Source organism: Phyllostomus discolor, chromosome 12 (assembly GCF_004126475.2).
Source record: "Phyllostomus discolor isolate MPI-MPIP mPhyDis1 chromosome 12, mPhyDis1.pri.v3, whole genome shotgun sequence".
Taxonomy (NCBI): Eukaryota; Metazoa; Chordata; class Mammalia; order Chiroptera; family Phyllostomidae; genus Phyllostomus; species Phyllostomus discolor.
Genome location: NC_040914.2, coordinates 64,106,135 through 64,132,110, shown reverse-complemented (window position 1 = coordinate 64,132,110; position 25,976 = coordinate 64,106,135). Strand labels below are relative to the sequence as shown.

The 25,976-nt window shown below is 39.1% G+C and overlaps 2 protein-coding genes across 6 annotated transcripts in view; one reads left to right on the top strand and one right to left on the bottom strand.

Moving 5' to 3' along the window:
• Positions 1-6,264, bottom strand: part of ZNF821 (zinc finger protein 821) — a 28,645-nt gene extending 22,381 nt beyond the window's left edge. Inside the window, exon 1 of one of the 3 annotated variants that reach the window (XM_036012135.1) lies at positions 6,246-6,264. The gene's annotated coding sequence lies outside the window, so the exon portion shown is untranslated. The remainder of the gene's footprint in view (positions 1-6,245) is intronic. The other 2 variants (XM_036012130.1, XM_036012133.1) reach the window with 2 other exon arrangements.
• A 1,388-nt stretch (positions 6,265-7,652) lies between these two features.
• The window catches only part of IST1 (IST1 factor associated with ESCRT-III), a 28,325-nt gene continuing 10,001 nt past the window's right edge, over positions 7,653-25,976 (top strand). For 2 of the 3 annotated variants that reach the window (XM_028501697.2, XM_028501695.2), the window contains exons 1-4: positions 7,708-7,845; positions 22,392-22,494; positions 22,897-23,077; positions 23,930-24,017. In XM_028501697.2, coding sequence (XP_028357498.1) covers positions 22,407-22,494; positions 22,897-23,077; positions 23,930-24,017 — 357 coding nt within the window. In that variant the 5' untranslated portion in view covers positions 7,708-7,845; positions 22,392-22,406. Of the gene's footprint in view, positions 7,846-22,391; positions 22,495-22,896; positions 23,078-23,929; positions 24,018-25,976 lie in introns of all 3 variants that reach the window. The other variant, XM_028501698.2, reaches the window with a different exon arrangement.

Below are 25,976 nucleotides of genomic sequence, written 5' to 3'. Positions count from 1 at the left end.
TTTGGTGTGTGCTTCCTTGGGTCCAACTTGGGACTCTGAGTTTCCTGGGCTTCCTGGAAATCTATTTCCTTTGCCAGATTAGGGAAGTTCTCCTTTATTATTTTTCCAAATAAATTTTCAATTTCTTGCTCTTCCTCTTCTCCTTTTGGCACCCCTATGATTCAAATGTTGGAACATTTAAAGTTTTTCTTGAGGTTCCTAAGCCTCTCTTCATTTGTTTGAATTCTTGTTTCTTCATTCTGTTCTGGTTGAAGGTTTATTTCTTCCTTCTGGTCCAAATCGTTGTTTGAGTCTTGGGTTCCTTCTCTTCACTGTTGGTTCCCTGTACATTTTCCTTTATTTCACTCTGCATAGCCTTTACTTTATCCTCTATTTTGCAACCATACTCAGCCATTTCTGTGAGTATCCTGATTACCAATGGTTTGAACTTTGCACCTGATAGGTTGGCTATCTCTTCATCACTTAGTTTTATTTTTGGAGCTTTGATCTGTTCTTTCATTTGAGCTACATTTTTTTTGTCTCAGCATGCTTCTTACATAGGAAGAGGTGGAGCCTTAGATTTTTGCCAGGGTGGGGCAACCCACATCACTACATTGTGGCACTGTGCATGGGGGGAGGGGTCAGAGAGGGAACATTGACATTTGTTTGGCTCTCGACCAGGTTTTCAGTCACTTCCCCTATTACCCACAAGCAAAGTGGGCCATTCTGGTGCTGATTCCTGGGTGATTGGGTTTGTGAACATTTTAGGACCCTGTGGGTCTCTCCAATGAACTCTCCTGTGAGTCTGGGAGTTTCTCCCACTGATGCAACCCCCATAGGTTTTTACAGTCAGAAGTTTTAAGGCTTTATTTCCTTGAGCTGGAACTCTGGGTTGTGCAGTCTGTCTTGCTCCCCAGTTATTTTTCCTGGTTACCCACAAGCAAATGTGGGACCGCCTGGTCCTCCACCTGTGGCCTTGTCACATGTCCTCTCTGCCCCTGCTGCCTGTCTACACCCCTCCTACAGTCTGGATGAATGTTTCTTCTTTAACTCCTTGGTTGTTGGACTTTCATACAGTTCAATTTTCTGGCAATTCTGGTTATTTTTTGTTTTTAAATTTGTTGTCCTTTTTTGGTTGTGCGAGGAAGCAAAATGTATCTACCTATGCCTCCATCTTGGCCAGACAGGAATGGAATTTTTTGACTATATGGTAACTTTATGTTTAACTTCTTAAGGAATTGTCAAACTGTTTCCCAATGTGCCTGCATCATTTTATATACCCACCACCAATATATGAGGGGTCCAATGTCTCCACATCCTTGACTACACTTGTTATTGTCTGTCTTTTTCATTATAGGGTCACAGTGGGTGCGAAGTGATATCTCACTTCGTTTTGATTTACAACTCCCTGATAACTAAGTATGTTGAACATCTTCTCATGAGGTTTTTATTGACCATTTGGGGAATATCTATACAAATTCTATGCCCATTTAAAAATGGGGTTGTCTTTTTATTGTTGTTGTGTAGGGTTTTTAATATTTGGGACACTAAACTCTTATAGGATATGTTTGCAGAAATTTTCTTCCATTCTGTAGGCTGCGTTTTCACTTTCTTTTTCTTTACTTTTACAGAAAGGAGAAGGGAGGGAGAAGGTGAGGGAAAGAAACATCCATGTGTGAGAGAAACATCGATTGGTTGCCTCTTGCACACCCCTAAATGGGGATGCATCCCATAATTCAGGCCTGTGCCCTGGCTGGGAATAGAACCAGCGATGTTTTTGTTCACACAATGGCACTCAATTCACTGAGCCACACCAGCCAGGGCCTTTTCACTTTCGGTGCAAACACTAAAGTTTTTAAAAATATGAAATCCAATTTATATATTTTCCCTTTTGTTGCTTGTGATTTAGGTGTCATTTCTAAAAATAGTCATGAAGATTTACACCTATGTTTTCTTCTAAGAGCTTTATAGTTTTGGCTCCTAAGTCTTTCATCCATTTTTATTTTTGTATAAGTGTGAGGCAGCAAGGTGTATCTTTATCTTGCTTGTGGATATGGTTTTATCAACACTATTTGTTGAACATTCTACCCTGCCCCACAATCAAACTGTCTTGTAATCCTTCTTGAAAAATCAATTGACCATAAATGTATGGGGTTTATTTCTGGACCTTCAGTTCTGTTCCACTTATGTATATGTCTGTCCTTATGCCAATATAATACAGTCTTTTTTGTTGTTTATTTTTGTTTCTTTTGGGATAGAAGCAGCTGCCTTTAATTAGGTGACACAGGTTTTTAAATAATTTTTGTCAGTCTTTTTTTTTTAAGATTTTATTTATTTATTTATTTATTTATTTTTAGAGAGGGAAGGGAGGGAGATAAAGAGAGAGAGAAACATCAATGTGCAGTTGCTGGGGGTTATGGCCTGCAACCCAGGCATGTACCCTGGCTGGGAATTGAACCTATGACACTCTGGTTCACAGCCCGCGCTCAATCCACTGAGCTACGCCAGCCAGGGCGTCAGTCTTTTTAAAAAATATTTTATTTATTTATTTTTAGAGAGAGGGGAAGGGAGGGAGAAAGAGAGGGAGAGAAACATCAATGTGTGGTTGCCCCTCATGTGCCCCCAAATGGGGACCTGGACCGCAACCCAGGCATGTGCCCTGACTGGGAATTGAACTGATGACCCTTTGCTTCGCAGGCCCGAGCTCAATCTACTGAGCTACACCAGCTAGGGCTTGTCATACAGTCTTGATAAGAACATCATATTTTAAGGAGATGGTTTAAATTTTTGAGTTTATATTTAAAATCTAGAGTTATAAGTTTTCATTCCTTTGAACTCATTAAAGAAAAACTAAAGTTTTCTAAGATGATTACAATGATGATAAATGTCATGAAAACAGCTGAGTTGAGAATTCTTTTTTAAAAAATTTTTATTTAGTGAATTTTAGAGAGAGGAAGGTGGAGAGAGAGACCAACTTGTTGTTCCACTCATGTATGCATTCACTGGTTGATTGAACCCACAACCTTAGTATATCAGGATGATGCTCTGACCAAAGGAGCAATCTGGCCAGGGCTCTTTAGTAGTCTCTATTATAAGTGAGCCCAAATCAGAATAGTAACTCCGGTTTAACGCATTTCTCATTTATTGATAAATTCAATGTACACGAATTGAAGGGAAAACTAGTAGGTAAATTATTATGGAAGTATGGATATATGGAAGATATATGTCAGTTGTCTCAAGATCTGGGTACAAGATTTGATCCTGGTTTTTAAACTACTGACCTTAGCTTAGTCACTTTGTAGCTCCAAACTCCACTTTCCTCCTGTAATAACTAAAAATCATTTCTGTATCGATAGCTGCATCATAGTAATATGTGAGTCTCAAATTAAGGTAATGTGCTTGTTAAGTACCCTGTAAACTGTAAAATGCCAGAGATAGTTAATATTTGTATATACCCCTAATTAATAATAAGTTCTCTGAAGAATCATTCCATAGATACTCTAAAAATGCTCTTGAATTTTTCTTAGGTCTTAGGAAGACCTAAGGGCAGTTCTTAGGGCAAATTACTCTCTGTCCATCATCTTTCCCTCCTCTCTTACACAATGTGTAGTACTTTCTTCTACCGCAGGAGTCAGCAAAGTTTTTCTGCAAAGTGCCAGATAGTAAATATTTCAGACTTTGTGGACAATGTAGGGTTTTGCCACATATCCCACCGCTTTTCTTTTACAAACCTTTAATAATGTGAAAAACATTCTTAGTTGGAGGGGCTGTACAAAAGAAACCTGACTGATGTTGGCCTGCAGGCCTGTTATGGACTCCTTCTTCTGGGTTCAAGCAGGTTTTAGTTTTAGACACTAGTTATGATCATTTGCACAAAAAAGTGTTAATGGTTAGTTAACCAAACAAATATTATGTGTTACTTTTTATTCTAACAGCAAAACAAGATTTTCAAGCGAAACACGGTGAGTCGGTTTGGTTTTTTGATTATGTTCAGTATCTGAATAAAATTGGTCTCTTTAGGTAGGGACAAAGATACTTTTTTGAATAAGTGGCTGGTTGTGGTACAATTCACATTAATGTATTACAGGACAAATAATTACAAAGGGCAGGATACAGGTGATGATCGCTGACTCCCAAGACATTGCTGAGCAGAAAGAAATTTTTCTAAATGAACCATGTCATTTTTAGCAAGATATGGACTCAACAACACTTTTCATTTGTCTTTACTTTCATTGTTTAAAACCAAGTTGCAATAATGACAAGGATTTCAAAAGTTATCTAAACACACTGTGTTACTGAGGGCATGGGGAAATGGGAACTCTCATACACTGGTGGTGTTGTAAATTGATACTTCCCCTTTCAAGGGTGATTTGGCACTATCTGTTCACATTAAAAATATACCTATCCTTTGCCCCAGTTCTTCTGCTTCTGGGAATTTACCCAATAAGTACCATCTATGCAGGCAAATATCCAGTCATTGCTGCATTGTTCATAAAGGCAAAATATTGGAAATAACCTAAATGCTCATCAATGGAGCAATATGTAAATTTGGAATAATATATTAAAAAATTAATAATGGCATAGAAAGTGTTACATAGGTCTTTCATTTTATTATACTCTTCATATATATTTTCAAATTAGTAAAGAGGATAAACTCTTTGTACTCTTAAAAAACATAATAAAGATATTGAATTCAGTCCCCTTTATTCTCCTTTTAAATTAAATGAAGACTAGAATCAGAATATACTTATTGCTTGGACACTGGCTTAGACCAGTGGTTTCTGGGAGAAAACTACCATTTCCCATGTAGATATGTAATAGTCTAGTACACGCACATACACACACACTCTTTTTAGCTTTTAAAATGTATTTTTTAAATTTTTATTGTTTACATTATTATAGTTGTTCCTGCTTTTGTTTCTCTCTTTCTCCACCCTCATCCAACTCCACTCTCTCCCATCCCCAAGTCCACCCCCATATTGTTCTCTGTGACCATGGATTGCACATAAATGTTCTTTGGTTAATCCCTTCACCATCTTTCATCCTGTCCCCAAGCCCTCTTTCTGGAAGCTTTTAGTCTGTTTTATGTATTTAAGCTTCTGTTACTATTTTGTTCATTAATTTATTGTGTTCATTAGATTCCACATGTAAGTGAGATCATGTAGTATTTTTCTTTCACTGACTGCCTTAATTCACTTAGCATAATTTCCTACAGGTTATTTTCTTAAGTATTTGGAAGTAAGTTGGATACCATGACCCTTCACCTCTACATAGTTCAGTATGCATCTCAACTCCATTACCGCTAGTACACCTAGGAAAGTTAATAATAATTTCATAATATCTAATATTGAGTGCATATTCAAATTTCCATGTTGTTCTTCCAAACATCTTTTTTTTCTAACCAGGATCCAATTGAGTTTCATGTATTTCATTTGGTTATCTCTTCAGTTTCTTTTAATCTAGAGTCACTTTTCTTATAGAAGATTCCACATTTTACAGTTAAATGATTAGTATGTATACTATTTAATTAATATCCCATAACATGGACTTAATTTTTATTTTTTAATTTATTTATTTTTAGAGAGAGGGAAGGGAAGGAAGAAAGAGAAGGAGAGAAACATCCATGTGTTACAGAAACATAAATTGGCTGCCTCTCGCACACCCCCAAATTGGGACCTGGCCCGCAACCCAGGCATGTACCCCAGCTGGGAATCGAACCTGCAATCCCTTGATTCACAGGCTGGCAGTCAATCCACTGAGCCACACCAGCCAGGACTGGATGTAATTTTAAAAATTCTACTATGTACATTTTTCATTGTGATAAAATATAAGTACATTCACATTGTTGTGCAACCATCACCATCATCCATTTCCAGGACTTTTTCATCTTCTGAAAATTCTGTACCCATTAATGGCTTCCCACTCTTCCCTACCCCTATCTCCTGTCAATTACCATTCTACTTTCTATCTGAATTTGACCTCTCTAGGTACCTTATATAAGTGGAATCATACAGTATATGTCTTTTAAATTTTTAAAATTGATTTTATAGAGGGGGGAAGGGAGTGGAAAGGGGGAGAGAGAGAGAGAGAGAATATGAATATGAATTGTTGTTCCACCCATTCATGCATTCATTGGTTGACTCTTGTATGTGCCCTGACTGGGAATGAAATCTGCAACCTTGGCATATGGGTGTGATGCTCTAACCAACTGAGCTCCCTGGCCAGGGCCAGTATATGTCTTTTCGTGACTGGTTTATTTCACTTACCATAATGTCTTCCAGGTTCATCCATATCACAGCATGTGTCAGAATTTCCTTTTTAAGGCTGAATATATTTCATTGTATGTATACACCATATGTTGTTTATCTGTTCATTCTCGATGGACAGTTGGGTTGTTTCCACCTTTTGATTGACTATGAACACTTGAAAACATAGCTAAAGGTAGGGAAAATACTACATTACTAACTCTCATCCAATTCAACAATTATCAAGATTTTTGCCACAAATTTACCCCTGCACAATATGCATGAAAAAATTCTTAAAGGACGTTTTCTTATAAAATCTCAATACTCTTTTCATGCTTAACAAAATAACAATTCTTTGGTTGGTTGCTGTTATGTAATATCTGGTCCATAATGTAATTTTCCCAATTGTCTTAAAAATGTCTTTTAGTTAGTTTGAATCGTATCTAAACAAGATCTATATCCCTTATATTTGGTTGCTGTGTCTCTACACCTCTTTAAATTCTAGCAGTTCGCCTTCGCTTTTATTTCTTTAAATGTCATTTATCTTTCTACAGAACTTAATTTATATATGCACGCATTCACGGCAACCCCCCAGAACCACACACATATACACACATTTAACGGGAACCAAACACCGTGAAATTTTCAGGTTCTGGAACCTGGGTTATTTAGAAATACTTTTAGTATTATAAAGGCACAGTATTTCTAAATTCATGTAAACCTCATGCTATCGTATAGGTCAATCACTGTCACATGATCAGACAGCAATTTAGCGAACCACTATTTTGGTCTCGGTAGTCGCAGCCTTTACAGGAGGGGCCAGAATTCCCTCCTTCCAGAAACCAAGAGTCCAGGAAACCCCTTCCAATGCTAAACAGGGAGAACCGTTTTCAAGTAAAAAAAAAAAAACACAAAAAACTAAATGGAAAACTCTCTTCTGAATGCAGAGATAAGGTAAATTCCCAGAGAATGTGGTGCTAAAGAGACAAAATACTGAATTAAATGATCAATGCAGATGAAGACATGGTGGGTGACTTCCAGGAGGAAGGTGAAGGGTCGAATAAACAGCGGTTGTCAGAGACCGGCCGAAACCTGCTCAACCTTTCCACCCGAAGAAAGAACCCAAGACTCAGAGGTAAAGCCCCCGGGGAATGTGGAGTCAAGCGAGAGAAGAGAGCAAGTCTTAGGGAACAACTACGGGTGTGTGAAATGCAATACTGGAACCGGTTTTACCAGGGAGGGGAACTCGCTGGAACAAGACTGGCAGAGAACTCCGTCGGCAGCCTCTCTGCGCCCAGTGCACACGCCCAGCGCACGCCCCTAGCAGGTGAGTCACGCAACTGTGACTCACCACCGGAGACTCAGCCGAGGAAAGTAGTCCCCGACCGCGCAGGTTCCAAAGGGAGGAGGGAGAAGGAGAGGGAGACCCGAGGCTCTCGGAGCGTGAGTCCCGGGAGAGGCAGACGCTCAGCCAATCCCTGGAAAGGAGAGCGTGGTTAGCTCGGCCTGCAGATCCCTCCGCCCGCGTTTGCTGTGCAGAGGCCGAGGGGGCCGCCATTTTGGATGCTTAGCCTTGATTCAGAAGTCAGTTTCTGCTGTTTTCACGCCTGGATTTGGCCAGGTGAGTGTGGCATCCTCAGCGTCAAGGGTCTTTCCTACCATCTTCGCACTGCGGCTCAAATATAGTAGTCTCTAGCCCGGGGTTCAAACCATCCTGACATGGCAGGTGAAGAGAAAGGGAAGGATCCTGGTTGTGGGGAGTCAGGCCGCAGGGGCCGAGGCGCTGGAGGCCGCCGAAGGCCGGGGGTGTGACACGGTCGCAAGCAGTTTGGAGGTCAGTGGTCCAAGTTACTGAAGCTGTCAAACTTTCCTGTTGTGTTCCTGGTCCCGAGGTGTCTCTTCCCTGGGGCGGAAACGCCTCGGCCACTGCCCCGGTTGGTGAAAGGGCTCGGGTGCACTTTGGGCTCCGAAAATCGAAACCGCTACCCATTTAGTCTGGCCCAGAAAGACTTCGGGAAGGTTGTGTCTCCAGTGTCCGCAAGGGTCTGTTCGCCTCCGCGTCCGGCGGCCTTCTGGACTGGTTCCTGGGCGGCCCGGAGGTGGGGCTCCTTGGGCTGAAGGAAACAGTGGCCTCAGCCCCTTTTCGCAGACCCCTGCCTGTCTGATGAGAGACCATGTGAGGAGCTTATGGTCCTGTCCTTGCCCCTCTCTGTGTACTGAGCGTTCCTCTCCCGGGGTGCTGGAGATGAGGTCCTCGAACTCCACCAGCATAAACTTTCCCAGGGTTGGGGGAAAGACGCAAGAGCGTCTGTTTAATAGGTAATAGGAAAGGCACAAGAGAGGCACTTGGACTCTTTCCTAGTAAAATTAAAATGAAGAGCTGGTCGTAACTCTTCATGAGGATTGTAATTTTCCTGTTACGCTTATGCATTCATTATTTTTTAAGTTTATATTGTGAAAATTTTATTTTTTAAAATATTTTACTTTTAGAGAGGAGAAGGAAAGGAGAAGGGGGGAGAGAAACAACAATGTGTGGTTGCCTCTCGCAGGCTGGCACTCAATCCACTGAGCCACACCAGCCAGGGCAGATGTTAGTATTACATTTTAAAGGCACCCCGTTTAAGTCCTCACATTTTTAAAGTAGTGTTACTGGTTTGTCCAAATTACTGGCTTTCATTTTTTTCTCTTTTCCTGTGTCTTTGGCTTCTAAATGATCAGAACTCCAGAATTCCTAACTCTAGTCTACTTAATTTAAGCTCTCATTCCTTTAAAGTCAGTCCCAGTTACATGCAGCCTATTCTGATTTAAAAATAAAACTAGGACACAGAGTGTAGTCTAATGAAATAACTTCTAGAACAAGGAAAGTAGTAAGCACATGAATAATAATTTCAGCATTATTTACGGCAAATTTCAAAAGGTTGGGTAGTTAATTTAAAAATTATTACTCAGTGGAATATTAGGCAGCCATTAAGATAGTTTATAAAGATTGTAACAGTCTTTACACAATATTAAGTGGTAGAAGGATTCAGTGGTGCTCAGAGTCCATGGTTTCAACTTTGTAAAAACATGCCTTAAGAAAAACTCTTGGTAAAAACTATACTTAATTAATTTTCTGTAGTTTTTTAATCATAACTTTATTGAGAAACAAGTTAATACTTTCATAATGGCTATACATTTCAGATTTATAGCGCTTTCCATAAAATCTTGATGGTCTCTGAATTATGAAGCCTGTATTTTGCTTGCAAGTTACACATGATGCTACTGGTTTTGTGTGTGTGTTTTCACTTTAAACAATTTTCTATCTTGATTAGTGTGATTAATAAAGATTTGATTACAGTTCAGAGCACAGGTGCAAACACAAGGTCTGTGGGCTGAATCCGGCCCTCCATCTTGTTTTATCTGGCCCTGCACCTTGTTTCTACCAGATGGCAGTGTTGAGCTCCTTGTACTTAAGAACAAGGAGCTCACATTTAGTTAGTTACATTTATACAGTCCTGAAATTACATTCAGCCCTTTGAAGGCAACCATGAGGCTGATGCGACCCCTGGTGAAAAAATTTGACACCCCTGCTTTACAGTGTGAAAATATAGTACATGCAGTGGTTTTAAGGATCAGTCTCTATTACCTTGGAAATGCTTTTTAGCTTGTTCCTACTTTCTTTTTTTAAAAAAGATTTTATTTATATTTAGAGAGGAGAAGGGAGGGAGAAAAAGAGTGAGAGAAACATCAGTGAGAGAGAAACATCACTCTCGCATGTGCCCCGACCATACAGGATACATGTTCCTACTCTCATTGTCACTACTTCATAGCTGCAGTTCCAGTGGTTATACCTAAAACTGTTCATATCACTTACTTTATAAGAAAGAGGAGTTCAGCCGTGGCTGGTGTGGCTCAGTTGGAGCATCATCCTGGGGTGTCCAACCTTTTGGTGTCTCTGGGTCACACTGGAAGAAGTCGCTTGGGCCACACATTAAATATATTGTGACAGATAGTCACAAAAAAATCTCAGTGTTTTAATTAAATTTATGATGTTGTGTTGGGCTACATTCATAGCCATCCTGAGCTGCATGTGTGTGGCCCAGAGGCCGCAGGTTGGGCATCCCTTTAGGTTTTGGGTTTGGTTCTGGGTCAGGGCACATGCCTGGCTTGTAGGTTCCGTCCCCAGCCAGGGAGAGTGCAAGAAGGCAATCCATTGATGGTTCTCTCACATCCTTGTTTCTCTCCCTCTCCCCTACTTCCTCTCTCTCTAAAATCAATAAATATGTCCTCTGGGAGAGGATAAGAAAGGAAGGGAGGGAGGAAGGGAGGGAGGGAGGGAAAGATTTCATGATCAATAAAATAATACATTGCAAATACAAAAGTTTTCCTGTAAACTACCAAACACAATTCTAGCCACCATTGACTCTGTTGCCCCCTTACCTACTTGGTAGTTTTGAAGGTACGGACTTTAAATCTGGTCCCTTAGGCCTTCAGGTTCTTTTTTGCTATTTTAACTACTTTAAATAGAGCTTCCACTAGTTGGGCAGCTTCAGTATTTGGGGCAGTAAGTTGTCAAATATGAGGAATGTGTTTTACACTTTCCCTTACTCAGAATGGAGAGATTAGCCAGTTTTAAAAGGCTCCTGGAACTAAGTGATTAAAAGAGGGCCTAGATGAGTTTGTTGTTCCAATGTTAAGGATTGGGGTAAAGGGAGGGATTGGAAAGAACCGAGAAGGGCACATGGGGCTGTTGACTAATGTGAAACATAATGGCATTTCACTAATAAAAATAGTAAAGTATATAAAGAAGATAGAATACTGAGAACTAGTTCTGTAGTCACTAGTTCATAATCCTTGTATAGCATTTATGTTAAAGTTGTGTATGTGTCTTATAGTTGTTTTTATGCTACTCCATTAGATTTTGAGCTCCTTGAAGTGCTAAGGTCATTTAAATGCCTCCTGTGAGGTGACTTTGCACAGTATTTGGTAGATTAGCACTCATTTGTCTGTGGAGTGAATGAATGATGGTAAAGATACTGAGGTACGGCCCTGGCTGGTGTAGCTCAGTGGATTGAGCGCGGGCTGGGAACCAAAGTGTCCCAGGTTCGATTCCCAGCCAGGGTACATGCCTGGGTTGCAGGCCATAACCCCCAGCAACTACACATTGATGTCTCTCTCTCCCTCTCTCTCTCTCTCTCTCTCCCTCCCTCCCTCCCTCCCTCCCTCCCTCCCTCCCTCCCTTCCCTCTCTAAAAATAAATAAATAAAATCTTAAAAAAAAAAGATACTGAGGTACAAAGTGATCTTAGAATAGCCTCTGAATCAAAAAGAAATTTTAAATTAACTAGGTAATTGGACAATATTATTATGTGAGATGTGTATATATTCATCTTTGCATATATTTGTGCGCTTGTTTTATGTATACAAGGTGAGGCAAAAGTAGGTTTACAATGGAGTATGCAAAACAGTTTATTCTTGTATTATTTATTATTGTATTATTTCCCATATCAACAACTGTAAACCTACTTTTGCCCTACCCTGTAGAGATGTTTGTTTATAAAGTAGTAACAGTTGACCATAATATTTTACTTATTTTTAGGTTATTCCTAAAATTAAAATTCCTAATCATGTAAGCTGTGAAGTTTATGTTAGCTTTGGAAACACAGATTCAAATCCTGAAATGGTAATTAAATTGATCTTTTGTATTAGTCTAACCTTGGAACTAAAGATTTAATTCATATATTGGTAATTATTAGGATATGTCCTTAATTAATTCTGTGGTTTAGTGTCATTTTCTTTAATTAGTTTTTTAGAATAGGAATCTATTTTCTGAACATTGAAAATTATCAACACTTAAGTTAACAAAAGACTGGCAAATTACTCTCCTTTTTCTTTTCTTTAAAACATACTAAGTTAGTGGAATTTTTAAAAAGTGATTTTTAATTAAATTTCCTGGTGATTAACAATGAGCAACAGCTTTGTACAAAGCACTGTGGTAGGCAGTGTGGGAATGGCAATGAAACCTATACTGATTGTATACAGGAGCTATATGGATTGTGTACAGTTGAAATTCTTCAGTATGGTTGAAATAGGTTAATAATCAAAAAGTTAAAATAGGGGGAAGGGTGCAAAGCATACCTTAAACATTTTATTTTAACCTAAAGCACATAATAGTACATCTATTAGCTTATCTTCAGATGATGAGCAAGACTTTTTGAATATGGGTCTGTTGACTGAATTTATTTTTTGGAATTCAAAAAAATTTTATTGATTATGCTGTTACAGTTCTAATTTTTCCCCCTTTGCCCACTCCCACCCCGCACCCCCCACTCCCTGAGGCAGTCCTCACACCTTTTTTCATGTTCATGGGTCATGCATATAAGTTCTTTGGCTACTCCATTTCCTATATTGTACTTTACATCCTATGGCTATTCTGTAACTACCTATTTGATTTTTTTTTTTTTTTTAGATTTTATTTATTTTTTAGAGAGAGGGGAAGGAAAGGAGAAAGAGAGGGAGAAAAACATTCCTGTGTGGTTGCCTCTCACACACCCCCTACTGGGGACCTGGCCTGCAACCCAGACATGTGCCCTGAGTGGGAATGGAACCAGCAACCCTTTGGTTCATAGGCCCCTGCTCAATCAGTCCACTGAGCCACACCAGCCAGGGCCCTATTTGATCCCCTCACCTATTCACCCATTCCCCCACAACCTCTCCCATCTCGCAACCATCAAAATGCTCTCCATATCCATGATTCTGTCTCTGGTCTTGTTTGCTTATTTGTTTTTCAGATTCAATTATTGATAGCTGTGTGTTTATTGCCATTTTATTGCTCATAATTTTGATCTTCTTTTTCTTAAGTCCCTTTAACATTTCATATAATAATGGTTTGGTGATGGTGAACTTCAGCTTTTTTTTGTCTGGGAAGTTCTTTATCTGCTCTCCAATTCTAAGTGATAGCTTTGCTGCGTCAAGCAATCTTGGCTATAGGTCCCCGCTTTTCATGACTTTGAATATTTATTTTCAGTCCCTTGCCTGTAAAGTTTCTTTTGAGAAATTAGTGCACTGTCTTAAAGGGATTCCCCTGTAGGTAACTAACTGCTTTTCTCTTGCTGCTTTTAAGATTTTTCTCTTTATCTTTAACCTTTGGCAGTTTAATTATGCTGTATCGTGGTGTGAGCCTGTTTGTGTTCATCTTGTTTGGGACTCTCTGTGCTTCCCAGACTTGATGTCTCTTTCCTTCACCAAATTCTAGGAGTTTTCTTTCATTATTTTTTCAAATAGATTTCCAATTTCTTGCTCTTCCTCTTCTCCTTGTGTCGCCCTTATGATGCAAATGTTGGAATACTTGAAGTTGTCCCAGAGGCTCCTTACACTGTCTTTGTTTTTTTGGATTCTTTTTTTTTTGTTGTTGTTGTTGTTGTTGTTGTTGTTCTGATTGATTGTGTTTTGCTTTCTTATGTTCCATGTCATTGATTTTATTCTCAGCTTCATCTACTGTACTGTTGATTCCCTGTAAATTGTTCTTTATTTCCATTCGTATTTCTGCCTGGATCCTTTTTATGCTATTGAGGTACTAAGTTCCATGAGCATCCTTATAACCAGTGTTTTGAATCCTGCATCTGAAAGATTTCTCATCTCCATTTTGTTTAGTTCTTTTGCTTTCATTTGGGCCATGTTTCTTTGTCTCCTCGTTTTGGCAGTCTCCCTGTGTTTGTTTCTATGAATTAGGTAGAGAGGCTATGACTTCCTGATTCAGTGGTAGTGTGGCCTAATGTAGTAGGTGTTCTGTAGGATCCATTGGCACAGCCTCTTTTATCACTCAAGCTGGGTACTTGAGGTGTGCCCTCTGTGTGGGCCGAGTATACTTTCTTGTAGTTGAGCCTTGGTTGTTGTTGGCAGGTCAGTGGGAGGGATTTACCCAGGCCAGTCAGCTGCAAGGACTTGCTGTAATCACTCACCACCAACCTCCACCCTCTGTGGAGTATCTGCTGTGTGGAGGCAGGATGATGGTGCTTCAGCATGGTCTGTAGCTGTCCACTTGTGCACAGCCACTGGGGTTTTCCAGGTGGTGCATGCCAGGGATAGCTCCCACCTATGTTATGCCTGGGGCCACCCAGCATGAGCTATTAAGCATGCTGCAGATGGCTGATACTTGTGCTGGGCTTCGAGATTCCTGGGTGAAGCCAAATGGTGAATCTAGACTGGCTGCTGCTACTGCTGGGCCTGTGGCTACTTAGCCAGAGGTACAGGGGCTGGGGGCTTGCTGAGGCTGGCTCTTGCTTGTTTGAGAGGATTTAAAAAGACATGAAGCCTAAACTGAGACCAGCCATTCATATGGAAAAGCCAGTGTTAACAGCTTGGGTTGGCCATGAGTTGGGTGGGGTGGAGCCTCAGGGATTTAGAGCAAGTCCTGTGAGCCAGGTTGATGGAGTATCAGATATGGCTCCCGCCTGTGGGCTCTGGGGCTCTGTGGCTCTGTTGGGGGAAGGCTCAGAAAAGGGAACAGTGGCCTCTGCCTTCCTTTCTGTCTGAGAGAAATCTGTCCTCCAGCTCTTGCCCTGATGCCAGACACTTCTCTTCCTCCCCCTATGCCATTGATGCCTTTCTCAGAGGTAGTGAGTCTGAGTAAGTCTGTGCGTGGGCTCTTTAAGAGGAACTGCTTGGGAATCCATAGTTTGTTTGTTTGTTTCCATCAATTCAAAGTCGGCTGGTTTTATAGCCAGAAGTTACAGGGGCTTATCTCCTGGCACTGGAATCAGTCTGGGGTGCCTGGTATGGGGCTGGGGCCCCTTGTTCCCATGATACCACACTTGAATTTTTTATCCATCATACGTGGATGTGGGACTATCCTACTCCACATCTAACAATCTCGTGTTTGGACAGATGGATGTGGTTTCTTTAGTTCCGTAGTTGTCACTTCATTTAATTTGATTTCTGACGGTTCTTAATGATGGTTATTCTGTAGTATAGTTGTAATTTTGATGTGGTTGTGTGAGGAGGCGAGATGTGTTTACCTACACCCCCATCTTCTAATTTACTTTAATTGACAAATATACAGTGCTTATTGTGTGCATATGACACTTTCTATGCACCAGGAACTGTTGTAAATTTTTTAAAAAATTGATTGATTTTTAGAGAGACAGGAAGGGGAAGAGAAAGAGAGAAACATCGATTTGTTTTTCCACTTATTTATGCATTCATAAAGTGATTCTTGTGTGTGCCCTGACTGGGGATCAATCTCACAACCTTGGCATATTAGGCTGATGCTGTAACCAACTGAGCTATCCAGCCAGGGGTTTCTAAATTATTTAGATTTTTTATTTTTTTAAGTTCTCATACTAGCTTATGGCTTGTGATGGTTCATGTATTGTTGATGCTGATTTTTCTTAAAATGTTTGATAGAATTTCCTTAAAAGTTTGATGGAGAAGCTACTGGGGCCTGGATTTTCTTTTGGAACGGTTCTTAATTTAGGTTCAGTTTTTGTAATGTATATGGGCAGTTATATTTTCTATTTCTTTGTATGAATTTTAATAAATTGAGTTTCTAAGAGATTTGTCCTTTTTTTGGTTTTGTTGAATTTATAGATATAAGTTGGTAATGTCTCCTTTTAATATGTGTGGGATCTGTAGTGATATCTCTCTTTATTATTTCTGATACTGATGATTTGTGGGTTTGCAGGTTTTTTTTAATACCCAGTCCTTCTGGTGTTATCTAACTAGAGCACTGTTTTTTCTTTCCTTCTTATGGAATTTATTGGGGTGACACTGGTTAATAAAATTATACAGGTTTCAAGGTGCACAATTCTTTGGATACAACACATCATTTGTACGCTGTAGTGTGTGTTCCCCCCAATTCAAGTCTCCATCTGTAACCATTTATGCCCCCATCCCCTCTGCTACCTCCCCTGCCCTGCCTCCCCTTCCTTTCCTGGTAGTCACTGCACTGTTGTCCATGTCCATGGGTTTGTGGAGGTTTTTTGGTCAGATTTATCAACAATATTTTTGAACTTTTCAAAGAATCAGCATTTGGTTTCATTGATTTTTCTGTTTTTACTCTTCTGTTTCATAATATTTTGCCTTGTTTTTATTACTTCTCCTTGCTTTAGGTTAATTTCCCTCTTTTTTATGGTTCTTTCTGGTGGAAGCTTATGTGATTAGATTTACAGGTGATGCTTTAAAGTCTTTATCAGTTAATTCCAACATCTGTATGACCTCAGCATTGATGTGTGTTGATTGCTCTCCCCCTGTGGGTTGACTTTCCTTGTTTGGTGTATTTCACCCACTCTCTCTCCTCTTTGCCGCTCTTCATGTTGGGGCTAGAGAACTTCTCTTGATGTTCTTTCTTTCAGTGCCAGTGTGTATTTCGGGTGTTGGGCTGTCTTGCATCTTAGACCAGGCAACATCAAAGGGAAAAAAGTGGTAAACTCACTGCCACTTTATTGGTACTTCAGATTCTGGTCTTTGCCATATAGCTGCTCCATACACTCTGTTCAGGTTTCATAGCTTCACTTCATGGGTGTGACACTGAACCTGGAACCCTGTTCCTTTTTTGCCTCTATTTTTAAGGACTAACCAAGCTTTAAGTATAGCTTATTCAGAAATTCTGACTGCTGTGCAGTATTCTGTCATATGCTTTTGTCACATTTTACTTATCCTCTTGTAATGGACACTTAGCAAGAATGTCTCCATCTCCTTACTACCACCCAATTATTATGCATGTGTCTTCCAGGAATGGGATTGCTGGATCTAAGGTATATGCATATATTTACTTGATAACATTAAGGCGTAGATTTATCAAATACTAATAGACTAGTACTGTTAGAATACATTAATAGAGTCTAGACTAATTCAGTTTTTAAAAGGAAGGAAATCCCGTCACATGCTACAACATTGGACTGTTAAGACTAGACTAATACAAATATTCATGTGTGTGGGTGTACCATGTTTCAGTGGACATTTGGGTTGCTTCCACCTCTCAGCTGTAGTGAATAATGCTGCTATGAACATAGATGTGCAAATATTTCTTTGTGACCCTGCTTTCAGTTCTTCTGGATATATAACCAGCAGTGGGATTGCTGGATCACATGATAGCTTTGTTGTTAATTTTTGAGGAACCTCCATAACTTTTTCATAGTGATTATCATTTTACAAACCCATCAGTGCACAAGGCCTCTAGTTTTTCACAGCCTATCAGCACTAGTTATTTTCTGTTTTCTTTTTTAATAGTAAGCATCCTAATGGGTGTGAGGTGATATCTCATAGTTTTAATTTGCCTTTCTCTGATAATTTGTAGTATTGAGTGTGTTTTCATATGCTTGTTGGCCGCTTGGGTATCATTGGAGAACTGTGTTTTTGGGTCCATAACCATTCTTAAATTTTTTTTTGGTTGAGTTGTAGAAGTTCTTTATATATTCTGAATGTTTTAGTTCTTTTATGGCTCTTTTTGTGTGTGTAATGGGAAGAACACAGTGATATGTTTTATCTTTTTACCTATGGAACTAATACAGTTTCTGGTATATACTAAAACTTAATACTAGCTGAGTGAAAGTGACTTGCTTTTTTTCATAAAGACAGTGTTCTCTTATTTTTAAAAGTAGATTTCTAAGAGATGCCTTGAGGATTAATCTCATTCATGTAGGCAAATGCCTATTTTAATTCAGTACAGTTGGGTAGCTAGTGTCCTTCAGAATCTTAGGCTTGGAAGGCACTTCAGAGATTATACTGTAAGAACTTAAATTATGTACATTATACAGTACTTTTGATTGTGGAATGGACATATAAATACACAATTTTCTTAGACATTTCAGTTAGTTTCCATTTTCTAGTCCGGTTAGTTAAAATCTTACTAGTGTAAATCTGGGGTTGCTTTGGTAGATCTAGGTCCTGACTTCTTTGGTCTTCTGTAACTATAGTCTTTGCGCTGGTTTTCTTACATTTTCTCCAGAGTCTTCTTCCTCTGATGTACTTCCCGCAGGACTCACATGTACACTGTGTCTGTGGGCCTGTTGCTTCCTGGCTTCCAGTTCCGTGGGTAGTTGGAAGGCACGGATAAGAGGAAAGAGGGCTGTGTATGTATTACCCTATTCTTTCCCTGCCAGGTTGCTGCAAATTGCATGGATGCCTCTACCAGTAATCATGATTCCTCTCCAGAGATCCTCTCCAGGTTCCGGTTACTCATTTTGCACCGTTCAAGCCTAGTTTTGAGGCAATACACTCTCCTTTCCTGGTTTCTTTAAACCTGCTTATACCATTGTAAATAGTCTCTTCATGAAGTTCTCAAATTACCCAGGTTGTGAATGTCATCTGTTTCCAGTGGAACCCTGATTTTAGGCTATTTTAAGTATCCCTGGCCTCTACCTAATAGATGCCAGTAGAATCCCCTCCAGTCATGACAGCCCAGAATGTTCCCAGTCGTTGCCAGATGTACCCTAGGGGGTAAAATCACTTGCATTTGAGAACCACTATAATTATGGTCCTTACGAAATAGTATTGTAGTTGCTAGATTTTCTTAGCTGTTTTTTTCCAGTAGAATATATATGTTCCTTTGAGGAGAAAAACTTCTTTATTTTTTCATCTCCAGCAGCTAGTCATTGTCTGACATACAGGTAATCAGTAAATATTTGTTGAATGGATTGTACATAATTCAGTAAATGGTACCCAGATATTTTGTGACATATAAGTCCCATTGTATACTGGGACTTGGTTAATTATGTAATAAAAAAATGCATATGATGTTTAGTGTTAGTGGTATGCACAAGCAAACAAACACTATTCCCAGTGGTTTTCTTTATATTTGATATCTTGTTTGCTTTGTCTACTCTTCATTTACTTTGTTAAACCTAGCTTTTGTTTCGATATTACATGTTTTGAAGTTCAAATCCAGAATTAATTGAGAAATAAAAATTGTGCTATCTAGACACTGAATGCACAGTGGTATACCCTAAAGCCAGGGGTGTCTAACCTTTTGAGGTCTGGGCCACACTGGAAGAAAAGTTGTCTTGGACCACACATTAAATACACAAACACTGAAGAAAACTGATGAGCAAGAAAAAGGTTTTAAGTAAATTTATGATTTTGTGTCAGGCTGTGGGTTGAACACCCCTTTGTAAGTCTTGTGGGTGCAGCGGGGAGTGGTTTTGTTGATTGTAACTCTACTGTTCAGTGAAAGTCTTGGTAAAAATAGCCTTTTTGCCCTGTCTGGTGTGACTCAGTGGATTGAGTTGCCAGCCTGTGGACCAAAGGGTCACCAGTTCAATTCCCAGTCAGGGCACATGCCTGGGTTGTGGGTCGAGTTCCTAGTTGGGGGCACTCAAGAGGCAACCACACATTGATGCTTCTCTTCCACTTCTCCCTTCCTCCCCACCTCTAAAACTAAATAAATAAAATCTTTAAAGAAAAATAACCTTTTTTTTGTCCAATTTTGTAGAGCAGCATTTGTTTCCCCTTTTGGGTTTTTTATACCTTTGTTTATTTCTTTGCATGTGAGTAGTGTTAATGCTTTTTCTGTGATCTTAGGCACTAGTTTTTCCAAAAGGCTGAGACTTAGAGGGAGGATTTGAATAATTAAAATGAGAAATATTTAAAATTTTAGTTTAATTTATTGGGGTGAAATTGGTTAATAGCATTATATAAGTTTCAAGCATACAGTTCTAAAAGATATCTGTATGTTGCATTGTGTACTCACCACCCAAAGTCTAGTCACCTTTCTATCACCTAATTTATCCTCTTCAACTTTTCCCTACTTGCTTTTCTCCTCTGGTAACCACCATACTGCTGTCTGTGAGTTTGTTTGTATGTTCATTTGTTGCATTCTATTTTATATCCCACATATGAGTGAAAACATGTTTTTCTTTTCCACCTGACTTATTTTGCTTAGCATGATACTTTCAAGGCCCTTCTGTGTTGTTGCAGATGGCAGTGTTTTATAATGGCATTGTTTATGGATGAGTAGTATTCCATTGTATTGGCTTGGCCAAAAGGTCCATATGTTCTTTTTCTATAAAATAAGACACACATTTTCCTTTTCACCAATAACTTTATTGATTTGCATATTTTGAATATGTTGGTTATCTCCTGTGTGGTATAACATTGATTGTGCTCAATGTATCGATTTGATCATTATCAACTTCAACTGGTCTGTGGAACATTGCCCAGTAAGAAATCTCCAGCACAAAACTTCACAAACCATTTTTGACATGTTCCTTGTCACAGCACCTTCTCTACACACTGCACAGATCTGTTTTTGTGTTTCAGTTGCATTTTTTAAAAGATTTTATTTATTTTTTGAGAGAGGAGAAGGGAGGAAGAAAGAGGAAGAGAAACATCAATGTGTGGTTGCCTCTTGCATGCCCCCTACAGGGGACCTGGCCAGCAACCCAGGTATGTGCCTTGACTGGGAATCAAACCAGCAACCCTTGGTTTGGAGGCTGGCTCTCAATCCACTGACTCGCACAAGCCAGGGTCAGTTGCATTTTTATGTTTCTTGAATTAATAAAGCATAATATGCCAAAAATGTTACATATTTTCTTCCATCTTCAATATTAAAATGGCTACACAGAAGTTCACCAATTTTTATTTTTTTTTAAATGCACATTGATATGACAGCTGTCACACTACAATCTAACAAAATTGTTTCAATTGAAGGTGAAGACAACTAAACTCTATTGGAACCGTATTATGGAGGAGTTTGGTCAACCCAATACATATGTACCAGATTTTCTTTATCCAGTCATTCATCAAAGGACACTTAGGTTTCTGTAGGTTTCTGTGTCTTGGCTACTGTGAATAATGCTGCAGTGAACATAGGGGTATATGTATATATACTTATGAATAAATGTTTTCAAGTGTTTTGGGTAGATAACAAGAGGGATTGCTGTGTCTTATGGTAGCTTTATTCTTATTTTTTTTTTGAGGGACCTCTGTACTGTTTTTCATAGTGGCTGTACCAGTTTACATTCTCACCAGCAGTATGAGGGTTCCTTTTACCCACGTCCTCTTCAGCACTTGGTATTTCTTGTCTTACTGATAATAGCCATTCTGACAGGTATGAGGTGGCATTGAAATACCTTGTGGTTTTGAACTTCATTTCCTTTAGAGCTAGTGAAATTGAACACCTTTTCTTAACATCTGTCAACCACTGGTATATCTTCATGGGAACAATGTCTGATCAGTTCCTCTGCCCATTTTTTAATAGGATTGTTTGTTTTCTTGTTGAATTGCATGAGTTCTTTATATATTTTGGAATTAGCCTCTTTTCGGAGGTGTTGTTTATAAATCTTCTATTTGGTTGGTTGCCTTTTTGTTTTGTTGATGGTTTCTTTTGCTTTGCAGAAGCTTTTTAATTTGATGTAGTCCCATTCATTTATTTTGGCTTTTACTGCCTTTGTCTTTGGGGTTAAGTTCACTAAAGCTTCTCTGAGACCAAGGTATCTAAATTGAGTGCCTGTGTTTTCTTCTAGGGATTTTATTGTTTCAGGTCTTATATTTAAGTCTTTAATCCATTTTGAGTATGGTGTCAAATAACAGTCTACTTTCATTCTTTTGCAGTTGGTTTTCCAGTTTTGTCAACATCATTTATTGAAGAGTAACCAATACATGGATACTCATTTCATCTGTCAGCGAGTTCTTTCAGCTCTGCTTTCCAAATAGATCTCAAATCTGAACAGTTCTGCCAACTACCCCAGTCTAAGCTGCTTCCATCTCTTGTCTGGAATATAGTAATAGCCTCCCTTATCCTCTTGCTTCCATTATTGTTCTCCACCCAACAGCCAAAAAGATCTTTTATATTTTTTATTACTTTTTTAATTTTTTCCTTATTTGAGGACATTTCTCTCATTGCTTTTAGGGAGAGGGAATGGGGAGGGAGAGAGGGAGAGAAACATCGATTGGTTGCCTCTCCCATGCACCCTGACTGGGGACTGGACCTGTAGCCCACGCGTGTGCCCTGACCTGGAATTAAACCTGCAATCTTTTGGTTTACTGGATGACACTCCACCCACCTGAGCCACACTAGCCAGGGCCAAAAAGATCTTTTAAAAATGTGAATCAGATCATGTCACTTGTCTGTATTGGGAAAAACACTGTGGTTTAGTGTCAGAAAATCCATCCTCTACCAGGTGTTTGTTTCTGAACTAATTTTAATTTGAAAATAGTCAAAATAGTTATTGTGCTTCTTATTTTTTTCCAGGAGGAACAGCACAGCATGCTGGGCTCTGGATTTAAAGCTGAGCGTTTACGAGTCAATTTGAGATTAGTCATAAACCGTCTTAAACTATTGGAGAAAAAAAAAAGTGAGTAATAAATAGATGATTGCCTTTTATTTTTTTCCCCCAAAATACATCACTGGATCCTAGCACTCCAATATTGGCTCTTTCAGGCTGGTGGCTATGAAGTCCTCAGGATCCTATTTTTAAGCTTTGGATATATCTGTTTAGATTGAATCACTTTGTTGCAGGGAAAGGGACATACTCTGTTAATATGAAATAGGTAGCATGACTCCTGAAATTTCTGGCTACACAAATAACATTTCCACCTAGACTAAACAACAAATTCTAGACTAGATTTGCTAAGGGAGAGTGAGCTAGGGAGGACATAATAGAAACACCCCCTTGTCTCCGTTGTGGTGGAGGTTGCCTGCAGGCCGTGGCCCAGTGTACTATTACTGTGTGACTAGAGTGGGATTTGTGCCTTAGCGGAACTGGCCCAGAAAGCAAGGAAAGAGATTGCTGACTATCTGGCTGCTGGGAAAGATGAGCGAGCTCGGATCCGAGTGGAGCACATTATCCGGGAAGACTACCTCGTGGAGGCCATGGAAATCCTGGAGCTGTACTGTGACCTGCTGCTGGCCCGGTTTGGACTCATTCAGTCTATGAAGTAAGATATTGTGTGTGTGTGTGTGTGTGTGTGTGTGTGTGTGTGTGTGTGTCTTTAAATTGATGTATAATTGATATAGAAAAACTACACATAATTAATGCATAGAGTTTGATGAGTTTGGACGCATGCATACATGTGTATACAAACACCACAGTCAAAGTAGTAAACATCACCTCCAAAAGTTCCCTTGTGTCCCCTCCTCTCCCTTTTCTTTTTTGGTAAGAACACGACATGAGATGTATACCTTCTTAATAAAATTTTAAGTGCACAATATGGTATTGTTAATTATAGGTACAGTGTTAAGCAGATCTTTAGAACTTACTCACCTTGTATGTATAACTTTAATGAAGTGAGATATTTTGATCAAACACCTGAATAAAATCACCTCTGGAATTTGAGAAAGGAGTAATATTGGACTTCCTACATTAGGAGGCTAGCACCAAGGGACTATTTCACATACCCAAGGACCTTTTTCCTACTATTTGCTTGAAGGCCTGAATCCAATGTAGACAACTGTTGAAAAGAAAATAGAGAATCTAAAGGCAGAAAAATGTACTTGAACAATTAAAATTTTAAAAAATTAGAAAAAAAGAAAATATAGAATCTGAACTCAAGAGGCCTAAGTCTGAGTGAGTCTTGGCTGGACCATTTTCTGACTGTGACCTTGGGTGCATCATTTAGTTTGAGTTTTTGCAGAAGTAAAATAGCATGATGAAAATGGCTAGAAGTTTGGAGTTATTGAAAATTTAATGAGATTTGTGAAATAGCTTTAGAAGCAATGTGGTATATCATAAAACTGGTAGGGTTTGTTTGTTGTAAATGTTAAATTTTATTAATTTTTTCCTTAATTAGGGAGCTAGATTCTGGTCTGGCTGAATCTGTGTCTACGCTTATCTGGGCTGCTCCTCGACTCCAGTCAGAAGTGGCTGAGTTGAAAATAGTGAGTATGACCAGTTTCAGTGATGTCTGTAGTTTTTCATATTGTTAGAAAGGTTGGTCAATGTAAGTCATTTCTGCTTCTGTAACCAGGTATTTTGTACTCTTCTCATGCTGCCTTTGACACAGGTTTCCTCCTTTTCAGGCCTCTTATATCATAGAATAAAAAAAGTGTTTTGCAATCTAGAATAATTTTTTTTAAGGAGCAAAGGGCCTTTCAAAGTGAGAGGCAATAAGCTCTTATTTCAGATCAATAAGAACATCTAAGGGGACTCATAACTTTAGGCAAAGGCCCAAATAGTGTTTCCATTAGGAGACAAAGGCAATGGGTATTTATGGGAAGGGAAAGAGGACTGATTACATCAGTCAAAGGAAGGTGGCATTTCTATTGGGGCAGATAATGGTAATGTTAATTCTAACTAATGCTTTTAATTTTCATTTTAGTAGTTTCTTGTTACCTTGGCAAACAGTTCTTTGGTACACACTGTTGCCCTAGGCCCAGCGTAGAGGTTATTTTGCCCTGTTTTAACATTCCAGAGATTTGAGGCATAAGACATACAAAGCAGTTCCCTGGGCATTGGGAGCTCAGGTTCCATTTTAAAGTGGCACCATTTATTTCTTGTTTTGACAAATGTTATTTAAGTATATACAAATAGAAAAGTTCTTATACAACTGTAAACCAGTAAAGTTAAAATAACAATTCTATTTTGGATGGTTTTGCTTCATTCATTACACAAATATTTATTGAGCAGATGTGAGAGCTAGGTAGGCACTGAGGATATAGTGGTGAGCAAGGCAGGATACCAGCCCTAAACTTGTACCTTCAAGTCTAGCCGAAGAGATGGACATTAGCTAAAAAGTTGCCTGCCACACGTAGATATGGTATTGACTCAGTTGAAACAATTCAGTTATTTTTTTCTCTATATCTTTGTTTTATTTGTTTTATCTTTTTAGAGATTATCTCAGCCTTGTCTCCCAACTCAACTTTTGAGATTTCCTTCTCTTCTGTTTTTATTTTTTAAGAGCTCTTTTTAATTTTCTGAATACTTTTTTATAATCTGTTGTTTTTGTTTCATGGTTCCTTCTCTTCTGTTTTTATTTTTTAAGAGCTCTTTTTAATTTTCTGAATACTTTTTTATAATCTGTTGTTTTTGTTTCATGGTTGCAATGTCTTCCTCAATTTTTGATTCTGTAATGTTTGTTTTCTTCTATTTCTTAGATTTAGACTTTTATTTTTTAAGTTTATTTTTTAATCCTCACATCAGGATATATTTATTGATTTTAGAGAGAGGAAGGGGGGAGGGAGGGAAAGAGAGAGGAGAGAAATATTGATGTGAGAAAGAAATGTCAATCAGTTGTCTCCCATACATGCCTTAATTGGGGTTCGAACCTGCAACCTTTTGATGTACAGGACAATGCTCCAACCAACTGAGCCACCTGACCAGGGCAGATTTAGACTATTTTGTAGTAGAGGCTTTTCTCAAAGTTTTGGTGATTCTTGGCTGTTGGTTTATGTTTATGAGTAAGATACTAAAAAGCAGATTGGAACCCTTCGTGTGCCTGAGTGGGGCTTGTTGTCAGATGTCTTCATTGTTGAACGATCTGACTGAGCCCTTTCTTGAGGGAACGCCAGACTGTCAAGAACTAGTTTTCTTTCCTTGGGTTGGTCATTTTCCTCAGAGAGGAATCCTACACCTGGAAGGTATAAGCTGGGTCAGCATTTCTGAGAGCCCAGGAGAGAAGGAAGCCAAAGGTCTCATTCTTTTCTTGAAGAAGACCTACACTTAATTCTTCTGTTGTCAGTAAGTATCTCTGCTGTGCTTGGAGTCCAGAGTCCCTTCAGTTTAACCTCCCCAGGGGGTAAATCTGTATTCTGATTGGGCAGGGAGAATAGGCATGGTGTTTTGTGGGTAGAGGAAGGGGAGAGTAGGGCAACTGCTTCTTACATAGTTTTAACCTCAGT